This window comes from Dendropsophus ebraccatus, chromosome 14 (genome assembly GCF_027789765.1).
Source record: "Dendropsophus ebraccatus isolate aDenEbr1 chromosome 14, aDenEbr1.pat, whole genome shotgun sequence".
NCBI lineage: Eukaryota > Metazoa > Chordata > Amphibia > Anura > Hylidae > Dendropsophus > Dendropsophus ebraccatus.
The window spans coordinates 8,874,285-8,892,787 of record NC_091467.1 but is presented as its reverse complement, the minus strand read 5'-3'; the positions used below and the strand labels follow the sequence as shown (position 1 = coordinate 8,892,787).

The following is an 18,503-nucleotide window of genomic DNA, read 5'->3' as shown; positions in this document are numbered from 1 at the left end:
CTGCAAATGAGAAGTTCCTGTAAGCCACAGCTGGGCGTCCTGCCATGCTGGGACTTGTAGTGCAGTTGCACATTTAATGACTCCAGAACCAAAGTTAACCCTTGGAGTCCTGCGTCCACTCCCCTCCTCAGTAACATTCACAAACAATGCAAAAACTGGAAGCAGATTGTTTTTCTGGTAGGCGGGGGATCACTCTTCCAGGATCCTTTGGTTGCTACGAGTGCTGCGTGTATGCTTTTCATATAGATTATACATATATTATTTATTTTACCTCCCCCTTCCCTTTTCACACACATTTCCAAAAATGATAAACTTAAAAAAAAAATTCTTTGCAAAACCGTGCAATGTTGATTTATAATTATTCTTATTTTTTGTTGGAATATACTATATTAAGAATTATTATTATAAACTTGTGTTTGTGACATTGGAGATGTTTTAATATTTGGGTCGGCTGGGGGGTGGGTGGGATCTGGAGACCGGAATAAATGGGGGAGGGGGTTAAGGGGTGACAGGTCGTGGCACTTAACATAAGCGTGTCATTCCTGGTCTCGGCAGTCAAAGGGTTAAACTGGCCGGGTTAGATTTAGATATAATCGCAAATCAATCAGTCTGAATAAAAACTCAAAACTGCTGCTACCTGGGCCTGTACCGTGTCTGCTTCTGGGGGGGTTGACGTTTACTTACAGCACCAAACAGAGAGAGACGAGCCTTTGCCCATCATCACCGGTGAAGCCCTTCACCTCCTGGCAGCTGCACTGCTCACCGATCATCAATGCCACAGGGCATGCCAATGCTACACATTTCTGCATATTAATGTTACAAAGGGTGCACCGCAAATTAGGTGTAATAAGATTCATATCTTCTCCACAGTGCCTGATCACAGGTGTCCGACCTCTGGGACCCCTTGCCATTCTAAGTACAGGAGACTACCCTCCCTACTAAATGGAGTATTGAGAGTCTGGGGCCATGTGTTAACCCACCATTACTCAGGAAGAAGAGTCTGGTTCCTGTTTTCCCAATCCCAGTGGATGGATCAGTCACTTATTCTCTATCCTCTAAAGTAAGGAAACCATTTTTAACGCTGGATTTACAGAAATAGCTCCTCTCCGGTTCACTGGCCGTGTTTGGTATTGCAGCCTTCAAATAAAGAAAGCTGACAAGATTGGCATTACTCCTCAGTGTTTTCCAGGATTATAAAAACAAACATAGCTGCTTTCTTACAGAAACAGCACTTACCCTGTCCTCAGACTGTCTGGTATTACACCTCTGCTCTATTCACTATAATGGAACCTGCAATGTCGCACCCAAACTGGGGACGGGTGGTGCCGGATTTTGGAAGAAAGTGGGCTGTTTTGTTTTCTAATCCTGGATAACACCTTCCAAAGAATATAACTTGCTGATCGGTGCGGATTATATTTAATCTCTATGAGACCGCTGAACCTGGAAGTGTTTGGAAGCCCCATTGAAAAGAAAGTGGCAGCTGTGCATAACCTAGCCAGATATAGTAAATCACGGCCATTGTGTTTTAGTCTTTCACCGCCATCAAGATCCCTGCATGCTGTCAGTGAATGGAAACTTTTGTTTACACCCAGAATCTGAAACCTCTATCATCCTGACAAGTCCAGCATTAGTACATACCTCATTATAAGAGATCTGACACACTGTACGGAGTAGGACACCATCAGGATATAAAGGAGGTTTCCATTCACTGATGGCAAGCAGAGGTCACTGAAAGGGGAAAGAAAATAAAGCATATTAGGAAAGTTGCAGAACTTTTCAGTGTCACTCAATTCACATTAGAAGACTGATCTAGCCTAGGCACGCGTTTACACTTCAAGCCACTTTTTTTGGGGGGGGGAGGGGCGCGTTGAGGACAACCTGCCAGCATCACCTATGCGAAGCCTTTTCCCTGAGATCTGCTGTTACACGCAGGACTGCTGCAGCACATCCTTTATCTATAACAGGTTAAAAAAAAAAAAAACTTGGATCACCAGCATGATGGGAGTTGTAGTTTTACAACAGCTGGAGGGATAAAGACTGTAAAACATTGATCTAGATTATGTCTGTAAGGTTAGAAAAGAATCATTGGAGCTGCACCATCCCTTTCCAATGGCATTGTGCAGTATTCATAGGCATGGTGCAATACCAGACTCGGCCATAGACAGGAGTGGTGCAGCTTCTTTAAAATAAATTTATAATAAATAAATCCCTTGCCACATGGTGGTAGTTTCGTTTTTTACATATTGTTTTTCTTCAGCGTCCCCCAGAAACCATCCTGATCATGTAGCATAGAAGACTGCATGGTGTCCAGCACCCACACCCACTCAAACACGTTGGTGGGTACAAAGTGTCTTCTGTCTTACCTAGTAGCAAACTTGGCTTGGCTCTTCTCAGCCTGGAACATGGAACTGGAGAAATGATTATTTGCATTTATATTCTATAGTGAGCGCATTGTGAGTTGGGCTGGCACAGCGTCATTGCCCATCATATCTCAGCTGCTCTTCTGATCGCCTCCTACCGCTGCACAACCGCCATGTCATCGAGACAGTTTCATTGTGTAGATTCATAGTTTGTCACATTCTGCTGGGATGTGACAAACTGCACCCAGGTGCGTCCTGTATCACTACCCTAACAGTACCCTGGAAAAGCTGGATGACACCTTCACATTGAGTTTGACATGCTTATTATGTACGTTTCGCATACACAGAAAACACCCAAAACGTAGGCTAACGTACCCAACTTTCATCCTGATAGTAGGAAACAGCCTCACAGCAGTGTAACCCAGCCTACCTTTTACGTTCTATGACTCCAGGGCTCAGATACTAGATTCCTGGAGCTTAGACCTGACTCTCTGAGAAGTTCAGATGCCATTCTGTATACCGTACGCTCAGCCACACTGCTCTGTATACTGTACGCTCACTGCCACTCTGTAGGTGAAAGGAAACACATTAAACCAGCAAATACAAAAGGAAAAAAAATCTTTAATTTTTATTTACCAGGATAAATGACAAAGAGGTTTAGCTCTGTGCTTGGCACATTAGTCTCCATGAGGTGGCGCTGTGTGTATACCGTCAGTCACAGCCGCACATATGGAAGAGTTTGTGCGGCAGTTTCACAGCCTGCAGCTTTCCACTACATTTCAGTACAGCCCCCCCCCCTCCCCTCCCCCAGGACGTGTGCCTCCCAAAGGCTACAATATCCCCTCCCTAGTGCATGGGAGACTTTGCCCCCTCCCACCATCTATGGCATTCTTTTTTTTTTTCCGGGCCAAACTTAGTGCAAGAATTGTTTTCTTTTTATACAATAAAGCTTATCTTATGACTTTTTGCTTTGTGTGACTTTGGAATGTGCCGGGACGCTGCCTGGTGCTCTCCACCTCTGTGCACGCAGCTCTCTAGCACGATGGCCACATCACACACATGGCACTGTGACTCATACACCAAACACTGCCCCCAACAGGTTGGTTTTGGCATTAAGACCATTAAAAAAAAAAAAGTTAAAATGCGACACTACTATCCATATCCATGGTCACAATCACTTTTGCAGATGCACCTATAGCTTATATGGGCTGAAATGTGTGACCTGGGTGGTAATCCTCTGTCAATAGCCAGCTAGGCGATGGATAATAGGAACTGAGCTGCTCTGCTGTATCACATAGCAATGCCAACACTGACATCTACTGGATATCAGCAGGTACTACAATTTAATGAGATTTCTGCAACAATTTCATTATGTGAACAGTCTGCAACAGTGATCCCCAACCGGTGACAACTCCCAGCATGCCCTAACAACCTGCAGTAAGTGTTGGAGTCTGCAGAGCATTGCGCCTCAACTTTTTTATTACTCAAATATCTACAAGTTGGGGCCCATTTCTCTATGAACTACAACTATTACTGCACATTGAGCATTGAACACCAACTTATGGCTCCATTTGTTGCACAACTACAACTCTCGGCAGGCAGCAATAGTTAGACCCCCAATTACGGCTCTTCAGTTTATGCAATACTACAACTTAATGTTCTATGGGCGAAAAAACTGTTACTGCTGGCTGTCAAGGCATGCTGGGACATGTAGTTTTGCAACAGCTGGGGAGCCACAAGATAGGAATCCCTGCTGTACTGTGTTGTTGCAGGCCATAAAGGTAACAACCACCTCGATTGCAAGCCCCCCAACTCATAAGACTCCTCCCCCCCCCCCTAAAAACACATAACACAGAGTGCCAGTAGAACAGTAGAGTGCCCTCCCCCCATCCCACAATAGTACCAAATACCTGAAGTGCTGCACCTCCTCTTCATACAACCCCCCCCCCCCCTTAAATACAGAAACATTCCAACATCCTCCCCCACAGACTGTGCAAAAGTAGTGGCCAAGACGCAGAGCGCCACCCCTCTCCACCAAAATAAACAGAGCGTGGCTAGTCATATGATCGTGTGTAAATTAATTAAAGCATTGCGTGGCTGCACACCTCCCCCGGGCCTCCCTTGTGTAACACTGCCCCTCATGGCAAGGTGGGGTATTGCACGGTCCAAAAAAAAAAAAAAAAACACTTCGAGCCATGATCTGCATCTATTACTGTGCTGCTGCTCTAAGCCCACTATAACAAGTGCAAAAGTTTTCCTTAAAGGGTAACTCCACTGTAAACTGTAACAAAGGCTATATGACTATATACCGCAAGTCCACTATGTAGTTGGAGGGGAATCTGTTAAAGGGGTTTTCCAGGATTAGAAAAAAATCCTCTCAAGAAGCACCACACTTGCTCTCAGTTTGGGTGTGGTATTGCAACAGTTCCTCAGAAGTAAATGGAGACAAGTTGTAATAACACACACAACCTGAGGACAGAGGTGGCGCTGTTTGTGCTAGAAAGCAGCCATGTTCTTCTAATCAGTAATATAGGATAAACCCTTTAAGGTATTGAATAATGTGCAATATATCCACCACTTTAAATCCCCAGTACATTGTACAATGTTGGAGTTAAATCAATACTCTACAACCTGTAGGCGTCCAACTACACCTCCCATTATGCTCTGATGGGGGCTGTAGTTTTGCAACAACTGGAGATCCGCAGGTTAAGAACCACTGGAGTACACAATAAAATTCTGGCTCCCTATGGTCACCACTAAGAGGAGAATGAATCCATCTTCAGCTCCTGAGCTCCACCTGGTGGCAGCTAAAAATTCTAAAAATAATTTATCATTTACTCCCATTAAAGTAGGGGGGGGAGGAATATGTGCTTGTGATAGATGTGCTTACAGGTAAAAGGATCCTGGTCCCTTGTGCTGGGTTATCTTGGAGGGAGCCAAACGTGTTTCTGCCCCAGCACAGTGCTTCTTACCCCTTGCCGTTCCTGAGATGTTACAGGAGGGGGCAGTGAAATGTATGACACTACTATATTGCACTGGGCATGGGGGTTGGGGGGTGTCAGATGACACAACATGATGCTTTTCCTATGAGGTAGGGGAGAAATATTACAGCTATACTCTAGTATAGTTGACTTGCGGTGAGTATACTGCAGAGGAAATAGCTGCCAACTTTGCTGGTTTTTCAGGGTTAGAAAGATCTAGGGCGCCACTCGTTTGCAGGTTGTGAGTGGTATTGCAGCTGATCATCATGGGCACAGTCATCAATCAAAACTTTCAATATGTCTCAGAGAGAGAAGAACTCAGCCACACATCTCTCACTGATCGTTCTGAACACTCAGACTCCGACTGATAGGTACACTTCAAATGGGGCTGAGCTGCAATACCGCATAAAACCTGTGGACAAGGGTGGCACCCCTTTAGTCAAATATAATGATCGCACTGTTTGCCAACCTGTGGCAGAACTACAATTCCTATCATGCAATTCATAGTTTTTCAACAGCTGGAGAGCCACAGCTTGGCAAACAGTCTTTATAGAACTTATAACGATCGTTTTCTGCTTCCCCTTAAGGGTAATGTCAGCCATTATGTAGGCGGAGCCAAATATTTGCAAGCCTACCACACAGACCCATCAGTGATATGAATCATCAAATCATAAAAGGGGTCCTGTGGAGTTCCCCTCTAAGCCCGCCATTGCCAGTTTTTCTCCCCCACCCAAGTTTAAAAGTCACAAAACATTATGTCCGCAGACCCTCCAAAAAGTGCAAAGCATAGTGCAGCAAGAATTTAAGACCACCCTACAAAAACGGGGGAGAAGGAGGGAGGAAAAAAAAAAAAAAACAAGGAAAAAAATGTTAAAAACACATCACCCCCCACCCCCCATTTTCCCCAAGCCCGGCCTCCGCTCCATCCGTTATATCAAAAATATATCTCGTCTTCTCGCCCTCACCGATCAGTCCACCAAAAGGGATCTCAGAGACTGGCAGAGCGTTACCTGAGAAGAACCTCATGGCCATCTAGGCGGGGGTCCAGCCCACAAGGGGGGCCGCTCCAGACCATACATAAGAAATGCAATCCATGTATAAAAATATTATGGTGTATAGGAACACTCCTGAATCGTCGGGCTCTTTCACAAAAGGCTGGGAATAAAAACTCAAAAATCATCAAATAAAAGCTGAGTTGCGCCCCCTAGGGGCGGTTGAGGTTTAGCGGCAGCAGCCCTCAGTCTATAAACCTCTGACAGGCCTTCTTCCAGCGGCAGGCGGTGCACCACATATCTTTCCGTTCCATCCCGTACACCTTGCGACACTTCTTGGCTTCCCCACGGGGCTTCCTGGGGAGGAGGGGGGAAAATCAGTGGCAGAGCTGTTGACTGAAACGTAATAGCGCGAGTAGCTGCACCCATCACATGACAGGTCACATGAGGCCCCCATCACATCCACAACAAACAACGCACATCACAGAGACATAGACTGAGGGTTTGGCTGCTCACCGAGTGCCGGGCACTTGCTTGGCGTTCGGAGGTGACGCGAGGACCTGCGGCCTTTTCTCGCTGATGTTCAGTGTGGGGCAAACCTAGAGAGGGAGACGGGGAAAATCGCACAATGTGAATACAGGCGTAGAGCATGTTACCAAAGCACACGTGGACCATCACTGACCGCCATGTACTACAATAAGAGGTGAGCTTAGTGGATGCTTTACACTGAACACCACGTATCTAAGCACTGGCATGATACGTCACTTCTATCAGAAAGGAAGACGCAACTATCCTACCAATTCATGGTGGGGCCCCGCAGAACGGTCAGAGCCCACATGACCCCTGTGCACCACCACAAGTGTCTATAGTGGGCACCAGGCCTGGAGCATGGAGTAATGGAAGAAGGTGTCTGGTGCGATGGGTCACGTTCTCCCATGTAAACGGCCGGCTGCGTGTGCGTCACTTACCTGGGGAAGAGATGGCGGGGGCAGTGTGATGGGTAATGCTCTCCTGGAGACCTTTTGTCCTGGAAACACATCTACCACCTACCTAACAATTGTACACACAAAAGCCCCCCTCTTCATGGTAGCGGTACCCCTAATGGCAGTGGCAGCAGATATAGGGTTCATGCACAGAACTGACCCAGTGAGGTCGGAACCATGGATGCCCAAACTTCCAGAGGCAGAATGGTCCACACACCAATTGGGTCAGTGAACATTATAACAAGTACACTTTAAAGGAGTACTCCAAATGATCCCAATACCCTGCTATACCTAGTGAAGGTCCTGAGAGGACAGATCAAGCCCCAGATACTGAGAGAACATGAGAGAGAATCCTTGTATCATACCCAGTTCCTCCTGGCCTTGCAATAGGTGAATAAGTTCTGCTGCACAATATTGTTAATAACAGTGTGAGAAAGGTCTTATTCCTGGAGACCCCCTCTAACAATCGAGGTTGGGATAGGCACTTACTGGGGGAGCTTTGATGAGCAGGGGCGGAGGAGACTGCCAGGAGAAGCTGACCTTAGAGGTGACGGACGTGCTGACAGGAGAAGGAGCCTGTAGGCAGGGCAGGAGCAAAAGACAATGAAATCTATATACAAGGACACACAGGCACAGGAACATTGCAGCAGTGCTGTAAAGTGATAAGATGGATACCTTTCATCTATTGTACAATACTTCATACACAGACACTACAGCAGTTGTTGCTACCTATAACAGCTGTCGGTGACTACCCACCAAGAGTGCTATCAGACCTTAGATTGGTCCGATAGTTCAGCATTCGATGATCAGAGAATTGGATTGGAGGAGTTTGAATTCAGCCCTAGTGAGTCCAGAGAAACATGGATACAAAAACAGGCCACAGGCTATATCCATGTTTTCCCAGACTCCCCAGGGTTGCATCCAGTAGCCGGTAATCAAATACTAAACAAATCGGACTTAGTGTTCATGCAACAAGGCTCCTGTTATTGTTAAAGTGTACAGTACCTGTCATTATAAGAAAAAAAGAAACTTTTGACACATCATAGACACATAAAAAAAAGTTTTGATCGGTCTTGGTCTTAGTCTTCAGACCTGTACCAATTGGGAGATTGGGGAGCGGGGGAGAAGACGCGGTGCAGCACGTCTACTCTCTGTGCGGAGTTTAAAAAAAAATAAAAATAAAAAATAAATGATCAGACTTATAATAGCATGATCTATTTTTTTTTTTATTTTTTTATTTTTTTAGCTCAGAGTGGGGAGAGGACTGCTGCAGCGCTTTATCTCCCGATCGGTACGGGTCTAAACACTCAGACCCAGACCCATAAAAACTTTTGACATGTCTCTATGACAGTTTTTTTTTTTTTTATAACGACAGGTATACTTTAAAATTAACTGAAGGATCATTTATGTGGTCCTATATAACATGAGTCAATCCCTGGCTGCTGATCGCTGATGGGACTATAACATATCAGACACTTCCAGACAACCGGAACATCACAGCTGCAGACTCGTTCACTCACCTGATAGGCGTGATCGGTGTGCACGTGGCAGAGGGTGCTGGGTGCCGACAGACTGAGGGGGGACACCAGGGGCAGCTCCATGTTATTGGCTGCTCCAAGTGACCCCGCACATAGGAAGGGAGGGGGCCCAGCGGTGGTGGGAGAGGTGGGGGTCAGGCTGGACAGTCCGTCTGACAGTGTGTCCACATTCACGTCCATCTCTGTGTAGTAGAAGTCTTCTTCTCCGTCGTTGTGCTCTGGTCCTGCGCAGGGTCTGCAATACAGACACTAGAGATAAGCGGACTGATACTCTGAGGTATGTGTGTAAGGGCCATATTAGACAGCATGATGTTTCACCCTCATTCCCCGGTCGCTGCCTGTGCTATTACATGCACAAACAGCAAGCGAGGAGGAGTTGGAGGGGCCACCCGAATCATCCTTAGACTGTTTGGGCTGCCCACTGAAGTCAGTTGCAGGCTGATGCCGCTGCTTCAATGACTTCAATGACCGTTCGTCTTTTACTCCATGCTCCGTTGAGGCCATTAGAAGCACTGCCCATCCCCATAGCGCCTATCCGGCCCACTCTATTCATTATCATTAGAAGGGGGCAGGCGTGGCCAGGGGTGGTGTGGATCGATATGAGGGGCAGATTGTGCTACTAACGGTCTTACCGGACCGCAGAGCAAAAAACTAACTAACTGCACCGAAATGGCGCAGAGGAGGAACGTAAGAGACGTACCCTCCTCCTCGGCGTCTCCTGTGCAATAGGGACATATCAGCAGGTTAGATTCGGCTAACCTGCTGATAGTTTCCTTTTAAAGCCAACAGACTGGGGGGGGGGGTGATGAATAATTATGCAGACAGGGTTTTCCAGTCTTTCATGTTATTTAAAGAAAAAAAAAAAAATGAACACGCCTTAAAGTCTGCAAACATGATGATTATCCGATCCTATAACACGATGTATAGAACTCTCTATGTAACAACCTTGAAGAGTCTATGTTATGCGGCTACCATGGCAACATTAATGGATGTACCCTATTAGCTCTTAAGGACAGAGACAATTTTCATTCTTTTCCTCCTCGCCGCCCAAGAGACAGAACTTGTTATTTTTCCACAGTTGAAGTCGTATGAGGGCGTATGCTGTTCGGGACGAGCGTCACACTCACCCCAGATGTGCGGTGCGGATGTGCTTCTGTATGGCAGCGGATGTGCTCAGGACTTTCCCGCAGTTCTTCCACAGGCAGCGGAACATGAGTCTCCCCGAGTTCTGGATGAACACAATTATCTATGTCAGCAGAGCACAACCTGCCGCCTTCCAGCTGTGCATGATGGGGCAGGTAGGTCTCCAGCAGCTGTAGGGACGCAGGCTGTGCACCACTAATATATACGAGTAGAAATCACTGGGGGGAGGGGGCAGTATCACAGATTATAAGCATCCTTACCTTCCTTTTCCGGGGCACAGGTTCACCAAATAGAAAGTGAGTGGTGTCAGAGTCCTCTAGGCCGGCATCGGCATACGCCATGGAGGGTGCGGGCTGCAGCGGAGGAGACGGCGTGGAGGGGATGGACGTGTAGAGTTCACAGCTGTTAGAGCTGCTGGAGCTGGAGGATATGATGGCGTTCTCAGGGCCATCACCGGGACATCCTGCAAACACAACAGGGGTTATCACAGAGTATGTATGGCCCGAACCTAGAGCCTAGTCTGCACCAGCTATACCATCTATTACTCTCTGGTACCAGACATGTCAAAGGAGTACAGATAGCTCTCCACTCCTATGATCCCTATCCTAAATAACCCACTGCCCGAAAACCCTATATACGAGACAGTGGTTGCAACTAGAAATGATCAAAGGGATTGTCTTTAAGGGGTACTCCAGCAAATAAAATAAAAATTAAAAAAAAAAATCTTTGAATTCAACTGGTGTCAGAAGTAAGATAGATTTGTAACTAGTGTTGATCGCAGATTATAAGCTGTTTGCCGATCAAACAAAGCGATTTGCTTCATTGCAGTCTTCCAGTACTTATCAGCTGCTGTTTGTCCTGCAAGAAGTGGTGTATTCTTTCCAGTCTGACAGTGCTCTCTGCTGCTACCTTTGTCCATGTCAGGAACTGTCCAAAACAGTAGCAAATCCCCATATAAAACCTCTCCTGCTCTGGACAGTTCCTGACATGGACATGGCTGTCGGCAGTGCATGAGACGGACAGGGAGGCAGGGGGGGCTGTTGGCAGTGCAGGACTCGGTGCCCAGTGAGAGCTGTATAGGTGAGGTGTCGGCAGTGCAGGACTCGGTGCCCAGTGAGAGCTGTATAGGTGAGGTGTCGGCAGTGCAGGACTCGGTGCCCAGTGAGAGCTGTATAGGTGAGGTGTCGGCAGTGCAGGACTCGGTGCCCAGTGAGAGCTGTATAGGTGAGGTGTCGGCAGTGCAGGACTCGGTGCCCAGTGAGAGCTGTATAGGTGAGGTGTCGGCAGTGCAGGACTCGGTGCCCAGTGAGAGCTGTATAGGTGAGGTGTCGGCAGTGCAGGACTCGGTGCCCAGTGAGAGCTGTATAGGTGAGGTGTCGGCAGTGCAGGACTCGGTGCCCAGTGAGAGCTGTATAGGTGAGGTGTCGGCAGTGCAGGTCTCGGTGCCCTGTGAGAGCTGTATAGGTGAGGTGTCGGCAGTGCAGGACTCGGTGCCCAGTGAGAGCTGTATAGGTGAGGTGTCGGCAGTGCAGGACTCGGTGCCCGGTGAGAGCTGTATAGGTGAGGTGTCGGCAGTGCAGGACTCGGTGCCCAGTGAGAGCTGTATAGGTGAGGTGTCGGCAGTGCAGGACTCGGTGCCAGTGAGAGCTGTATAGGTGAGGTGTCGGCAGTGCAGGACTCGGTGCCCAGTGAGAGCTGTATAGGTGAGGTGTCGGCAGTGCAGGACTCGGTGCCCAGTGAGAGCTGTATAGGTGAGGTGTCGGCAGTGCAGGACTCGGTGCCCAGTGAGAGCTGTATAGGTGAGGTGTCGGCAGTGCAGGACTCGGTGCCCAGTGAGAGCTGTATAGGTGAGGTGTCGGCAGTGCAGGACTCGGTGCCCAGTGAGAGCTGTATAGGTGAGGTGTCGGCAGTGCAGGACTCGGTGCCCTGTGAGAGCTGTATAGGTGAGGTGTCGGCAGTGCAGGACTCGGTGCCCAGTGAGAGCTGTATAGGTGAGGTGTCGGCAGTGCAGGACTCGGTGCCCAGTGAGAGCTGTATAGGTGAGGTGTCGGCAGTGCAGGACTCGGTGCCCAGTGAGAGCTGTATAGGTGAGGTGTCGGCAGTGCAGGACTCGGTGCCCTGTGAGAGCTGTATAGGTGAGGTGTCGACAGTGCAGGACTCGGTGCCCAGTGAGAGCTGTATAGGTGAGGTGTCGGCAGTGCAGGACTCTGTGCCCAGTGAGAGCTGTATAGGTGAGGTGTCAGCAGTGCAGGACTCGGTGCCCAGTGAGAGCTGTATAGGTGAGGTGTCGGCAGTGCAGGACTCGGTGCCCAGTGAGAGCTGTATAGGTGAGGTGTCGGCAGTGCAGGACTTGGTGCCCAGTGAGAGCTGGGGTGGGGGTTGCCGGCAGTTGGGGACCTGGTGCCAGGTGTGCACAGTGGTGGTGGTGGGTGACAGGTTTTGGGAGGCTGTCAGCAGCAGAGGCAGGGTATCATTCACAGGAGGGCCAGCAGTCTGTATCATATGTGTCCTCTCTCTTCATTGGGCACGGTTATAATCGCTAACCCATCCCACTAAAGAGACTGAGGACACATGATCCCCAAACATGGATCCCTAGCGTGTCGGAGTGTACTACTTGTAGCTCACTTTGTGCATAGAGACGGGGTGAATTGAAAGAAATAGCCCCAAAACAGGTTATAACCTGCTTTGAGCAATATATGGAGCTATGGGTGGGCCATTTAACAATGCAAAAAAAGATTTTGGGGTGAATTCCCCTTTAAAATGACTGTACCACCAGGCCAAGGCAGAAGCACTGGAGGCGGGCCAACCCAGCCTTAGTGGGAGGAAACTCCAGCCTCTCCATGACGTGACTCAAATAGAATCAATAGAACCCTATCATAGAGGGGCGGGGTTTCCTCCCACTAAGGGTGGGTCGGCCCGCCTCCAGTGCTTCAGCCCAGGCCTGGTGGTACAGTCACTTTTAAGTATTACAAATTAATATATTTTTCTGACACCAGTTGATGTGAAAGGGGGGGGGGGGGGGGGGGGGGGGGGGGGGGGGGGGGGGGGGGGGGGGGGGGGAAATCACCAGAGTACTCCTTAAATATAAAACCTTATCCCTGATCCAGAATGGCATATTAATGGGGGTCTGACTGCTGGGGACCAGCGGTAGTGAGCATGCTCGGCCTTTGCATCATTCACGCTCTATGATACTGCTGAACATAGCCAAGAAGTCCTGTCTGATGGTGGCTGAGCATTCACACTGACACCTCACTGACATGGGGGACAAGGAGCCCCAGTTCTCAGGCCTCCATCTATGAACCTTTGCTGTGAATAGGAACTAACTTGAACTCTTGGATAACACCTTTAAGGGATATGCAGCCCATGCCAGCTGCCATCACTGAGCTCCTGGAAACAACCTACAGTTATGGGTGAATTGTCATCATCACATGCATACAGATACCTGCTCCATTGCTCAGAACCAAGGGACCCGAGGACAAGCTGGTGAGAGCGGCGGCTGCTATCGCCTCGTCGAGCCTGGAGAGAGGACACAGACATGTTAGGAGTGTGGTCATCCGAGCGCTCTAGACTGTCATTGGGAAACACACATAGCAGCAGGAGCTTGGGTAGTTGTATCAAGCGACTTAGCGGATAGGCTGCTGGTCGCCTCCATTGATTTTAATAGGGTAAAACAAAATCCCCAATTATATTTTATTGTTGAAAATTGTGCTGTGGATCCGCAATTTGTTGCCAAAAATATATCTGCACAAGATTGGCAGCCCCTCTGTCCCAAGTACATTAACTCTTGAAAACTTTATTTCCAAAATGCGGTTCTCCAGCTGCTGCAAAACTACAACTCCCAGCAGACCCTGACAGCCGAAGGCAAGGAGTGGTAGTTCTGCAACACCTGGAGAACTGCAGACTGAAGAACATTGCCATGGGTTAGGTGTAGTATTGCAACTCGGCTTCATGTACTTCAACGGAGCAGAGCTGCAATACCTGACAAAGCCTGCGGACTGGTGGGGTGCTGTTTATGCAAGAAGCAGCTATGCGTGTCTAAACCTGAGCTCAATGACAGTGTGTAGATGTGTCTGAAGTAAATGGGTGCCCCCCCTCTCTGACCTGGGGACAGGAATAACACTGGACAGTGCTGGGTGGGTTCGCCTCTGAACAGGTTGGGACCCTGATGCTCTTGGGTACTGCAGGGCTCGGTAGAAACTGTCCTGGTACTGCCCGGGATGAGCGTCCAGCATCTGGCCAATGTGAAATGATGTCCTAGTGTCGTTGTAGAACATAGAGACCTGCGGACAAGAGATCACACAAAGGTCATGTACTGGTCTGCGGCATCTGGTGGTGGTGGTGGTGGTGGTGGTGGTGGGGGGGGGGCGACAACGTCAAAGGCTTAATTTTGAGGTGTTCAGAGAGGAAGGGGACCCAACCACCCTTACCACATATCATCTATTGTATCAAATTTGTCCCACTGTAATGTAATGAAAGAGATGAAGGGATCTGTAAAGAGGAAGTCAGAAAATGAACAATAGCAGTATTACAATGACTCTGCTGCCATCTGGGGGCCAAAAAAGGATATAACATCCTAGTGTTCATACGGTTTGTATACAGCACACAGGAGAGTCTGTATACCACTCATCCCCTATATACAGTCTATACTACACAGAACCTGCCCTACGTACAATATATAATCTATTATCCCATACATATAGTCAATACTACACAGCACATCCCCTTTATACAGTAAATAGCACACAACTTCCCTACATACAGCACACAGTACAAAGCTCCTTCCCTACATACAGTATATAGAGCACAGCTCCACCAATATATAGTATGCAGCCCATCTCCTATATACAGTATAAAGAACACAGCATCCCCTATACATAGTGTATAGCCTGCTATATACAGAATGTGGTATACAGCACATCCCCTATATACAGTATATAGTACACAGCAAGTCTCCTATACACAGCTACTCCGTCTATATACAATACACAGCTCCTCCCCCTATATACACAATACACAGCTCCTCCCCCTATATACAGAATATGGTATACAGCACCCCCATATATACAGTATATAGTACACAGCAAGTCTCTTATACACAGCTCCTCCCCCTATATACAATATATAGTACACAGCTTCTCCCCCTATATACACAAGACATGTCAAACTCTGGCCCGCGGTGCCATTATTTTTGGCCCACCACAATATTTTACTCTTTTATTAATTCTGGCCCGCTGACATCACAGATTATAATATGGGAGGTCTGAACGGCCGATCAGACCTCCCATGTTATAATCTTGTAGGCCGCAGTATGTAAGAAGCGTCCGGCACCGGAAACGCGATGACGCCGTTGTGCGCGTCTGGCACTTCCCGCACCGGAGGCTATGGGGGAGGTCTGGCTACTATATAACAGACTATGGGGGAGGTCTGGCTACTATATAACAGACTATGGGGGAGGTCTGGCTACTATATAAGACTACGGGGAGGGCTGGCTACTATATAACAGACTATGGGGGAGGTCTGGCTACTATATTAGAGGCTATGGGGGAGGTCTGGCTACTATATAACAGACTATGGGGGAGGTCTGGCTACTATATAGGAGGCTATGGGGGACGGCTGGCTACTATATAAGAGGCTATGGGGGACGGCTGGCTACTATATAAGAGGCTATGGGGGACGGCTGGCTACTATATAAGACTACGGGGAGGGCTGGCTACTATATAACAGACTATGAGGGAGGGCTGGCTACTCCATAACAGACTATGGGGAGGGCTGGCTACTATATAAGACACTTTTGGGGAGGGCTGGCTTCTATATAAGATACTATTGAGGGCTGGCTACTATATGGGGCACTACTAGGAGGTGACTATTATATGGGTCACCATTCGGAGGGCTGGCTACTATATGGCTACTATGTGGGGCACCACACGACTCCTCCCCCCCCATATACAGTACACGGCTCCTTCCCCCCCCCATATACAGTACACGGCTCCTTCCCCCCCCCCCATATACAGTACACGGCTCCTCCCCCCCCCCATATACAGTACACGGCTCCTCCCCCCTATATACAGTACACGGCTCCTTCCCCCCCCCCATATACAGTACACGGCTCCTCCCCCCCCCTATATACAGTACACGGCTCCTCCCCCCCCCATATACAGTACACGGCTCCTCCCCCCCCATATACAGTACACGGCTCCTCCCCCCCATATACAGTACACGGCTCCTCCCCCCCATATACAGTACACGGCTCCTCCCCCCCATATACAGTACACGGCTCCTCCCCCCCATATACAGTACACGGCTCCTCCCCCCTATATACAGTACACGGCTCCTCCCCCCCTATATACAGTACACGGCTCCTCCCCCCCTATATACAGTACACGGCTCCTCCCCCCTATATACAGTACACGGCTCCTCCCCCCTATATACAGTACACGGCTCCTCCCCCCCTATATACAGTACACGGCTCCTCCCCCCATATACAGTACACGGCTCCTCCCCCCCTATATACAGTACACGGCTCCTCCCCCCCTATATACAGTACACGGCTCCTCCCCCCCTATATACAGTACACGGCTCCCCCCCCCCCTATATACAGTACACGGCTCCTCCCCCCCTATATACAGTACACGGCTCCTCCCCCCCTATATACAGTACACGGCTCCTCCCCCCCTATATACAGTACACGGCTCCTCCCCCCTATATACAGTACACGGCTCCTCCCCCCTATATACAGTACACGGCTCCTCCCCCTATATACAGTACACGGCTCCTCCCCCCCCTATATACAGTACACGGCTCCTCCCCCCCCTATATACAGTACACGGCTCCTCCCCCCCCTATATACAGTACACGGCTCCTCCCCTATATACAGTACACGGCTCCTCCCCCCATATACAGTACACGGCTCCTCCCCCCATATACAGTACACGGCTCCTCCCCCCATATACAGTACACGGCTCCTCCCCCCCTATATACAGTACACGGCTCCTCCCCCCCTATATACAGTACACGGCTCCTCCCCCCCTATATACAGTACACGGCTCCTCCCCCCCTATATACAGTACACGGCTCCTCCCCCCCTATATACAGTACACGGCTCCTCCCCCCCTATATACAGTACACGGCTCCTCCCCCTATATACAGTACACGGCTCCTCCCCCCCTATATACAGTACACGGCTCCTCCCCCCCTATATACAGTACAGCAGTGGGGGTTGTGTGCAGGAGTGTGAGGGGTGTAGGGCCGGTGGTAGGGTGTGTGCTGTGTCAGGTGGGGGGGTGTAGAGGTGGGAGGGGGGGCGGTGTGTCCAGGTGACAGTCAGGGTGTGAGGGGCCGCTATTACCGTGAGGAGGGGGTGTGTCGGGGAGACGGTCGGAGAGTTTGTGCGGGGTGACGGTTGATGGAGGTGGAGGGGGGGTGCGGTGTGTCGGGGGGGGGGTCGGTCAGAGAGGTGGCAGGGTGACGGTCCAGTGTGGGGTGGCGGGGAGTGAACGGTCAGAGGGGTGGCGGGCGGCGGGTTGACAGTCGGTGTGTGTGTGTGTGTGTGGGGGGGGGGGGGGGACGGCCGGGGGGGGGGGTGCGGTGCCGCTATCACGGTGAGAGGGGGTGTGTAGCCGGTATTGGCGTACCCATGCCCCTCCCCCTTTACCTCAGCTCTCTCCGGTCCGGCTCCCAGGTTCGGCGGCGACGTTTCATCGATACGGACGGCCGGACTCGGTGCCTGGTGAATGCGGAGCGGAAGCCCGGTGCTGCCAGCCGCTCTGTCAAGGGCTCCGGTGCTCAACGCCGCCATCTTCCCGAGTCGAAGGGGAGGGGGGAGGAGCAGGGCAGAGAACCGACCAACGGAGAGCGCGCACCGGGACCCCGCCCACACTGCCGCCTTTCACACAGGACACGCCCTTCTCCGACTCCCGAACACAGCTCGCTCCCTATTGGCTGCCGCCAGACATCAACAAGTCCCCGCCCACCCTTGCTCCCTGGCACGTGGCCAGAGGCTGCTCTCCTATTGGCTGCCCCTTGTTGTTGTCCACCGGCAGGGTCACGTGCTGAGGATGGGGGCGTGGCGGGTCTCTGGGGGATTGTTAACTGTTTGGTGACAGGAGGGGGGCGTGGTGCGGTGACAGGCTCCGGGTTGTGTGTTTGTTGTTGACACTGGAACTCACCGTCACCTGTCCCGACCGGGCTGAGCACGGCGGCTCCACCGGGCCCCGGGCTGTCCCTGCCTCCTCATGTGTCACCTGTCCTGTAGCATCACTAAGTAGATTTGCTGTTCAGGGCTCTGGGAAAGCAGGGTGACAGCTGTAATGGTGACAACGGTCAGAAGGAACAGTGTTCTGCAACCTGTAGCGCTTCAGCTATTGTGTAACAACAACTCCCAGCCACAAGCTGTCAGGGCATGCTGTATCTGTAGCTTCACAACAGCTGGCGTGCTGGCAAGGCATGATGGGAGTTGTAGTTTAGCCACAGTGGAGAATCTATTGTAGACACAAGATGGAGGCCGTTC

The 18,503-nt window shown here is 49.9% G+C and overlaps 1 protein-coding gene across 2 annotated transcripts in view; it reads right to left on the bottom strand.

The window, feature by feature from the left end:
* SLC2A4RG (SLC2A4 regulator) overlaps positions 1-17,912 on the bottom strand; it is a 30,714-nt gene extending 12,802 nt beyond the window's left edge. Inside the window, exons 1-11 of one of the 2 annotated variants that reach the window (XR_011359708.1) lie at positions 17,649-17,912; positions 14,099-14,277; positions 13,440-13,513; positions 10,258-10,460; positions 9,982-10,082; positions 8,837-9,089; positions 7,806-7,892; positions 6,850-6,932; positions 6,352-6,690; positions 2,791-2,927; positions 1,639-1,728 (exon numbers count right to left, since the gene is read on the bottom strand). Coding sequence is in view for 1 of the 2 variants with exons in the window: in XM_069952203.1 (XP_069808304.1) it covers positions 6,579-6,690; positions 6,850-6,932; positions 7,806-7,892; positions 8,837-9,089; positions 9,982-10,082; positions 10,258-10,460; positions 13,440-13,513; positions 14,099-14,277; positions 17,649-17,792 (1,236 nt within the window). In the remaining variant the exon portion in view is untranslated. Of the gene's footprint in view, positions 1-1,638; positions 1,729-2,790; positions 2,928-4,317; positions 6,691-6,849; positions 6,933-7,805; positions 7,893-8,836; positions 9,090-9,981; positions 10,083-10,257; positions 10,461-13,439; positions 13,514-14,098; positions 14,278-17,648 lie in introns of those variants that run through there. The other variant, XM_069952203.1, reaches the window with a different exon arrangement.
* Between the last annotated feature and the right edge of the window lie 591 nt (positions 17,913-18,503).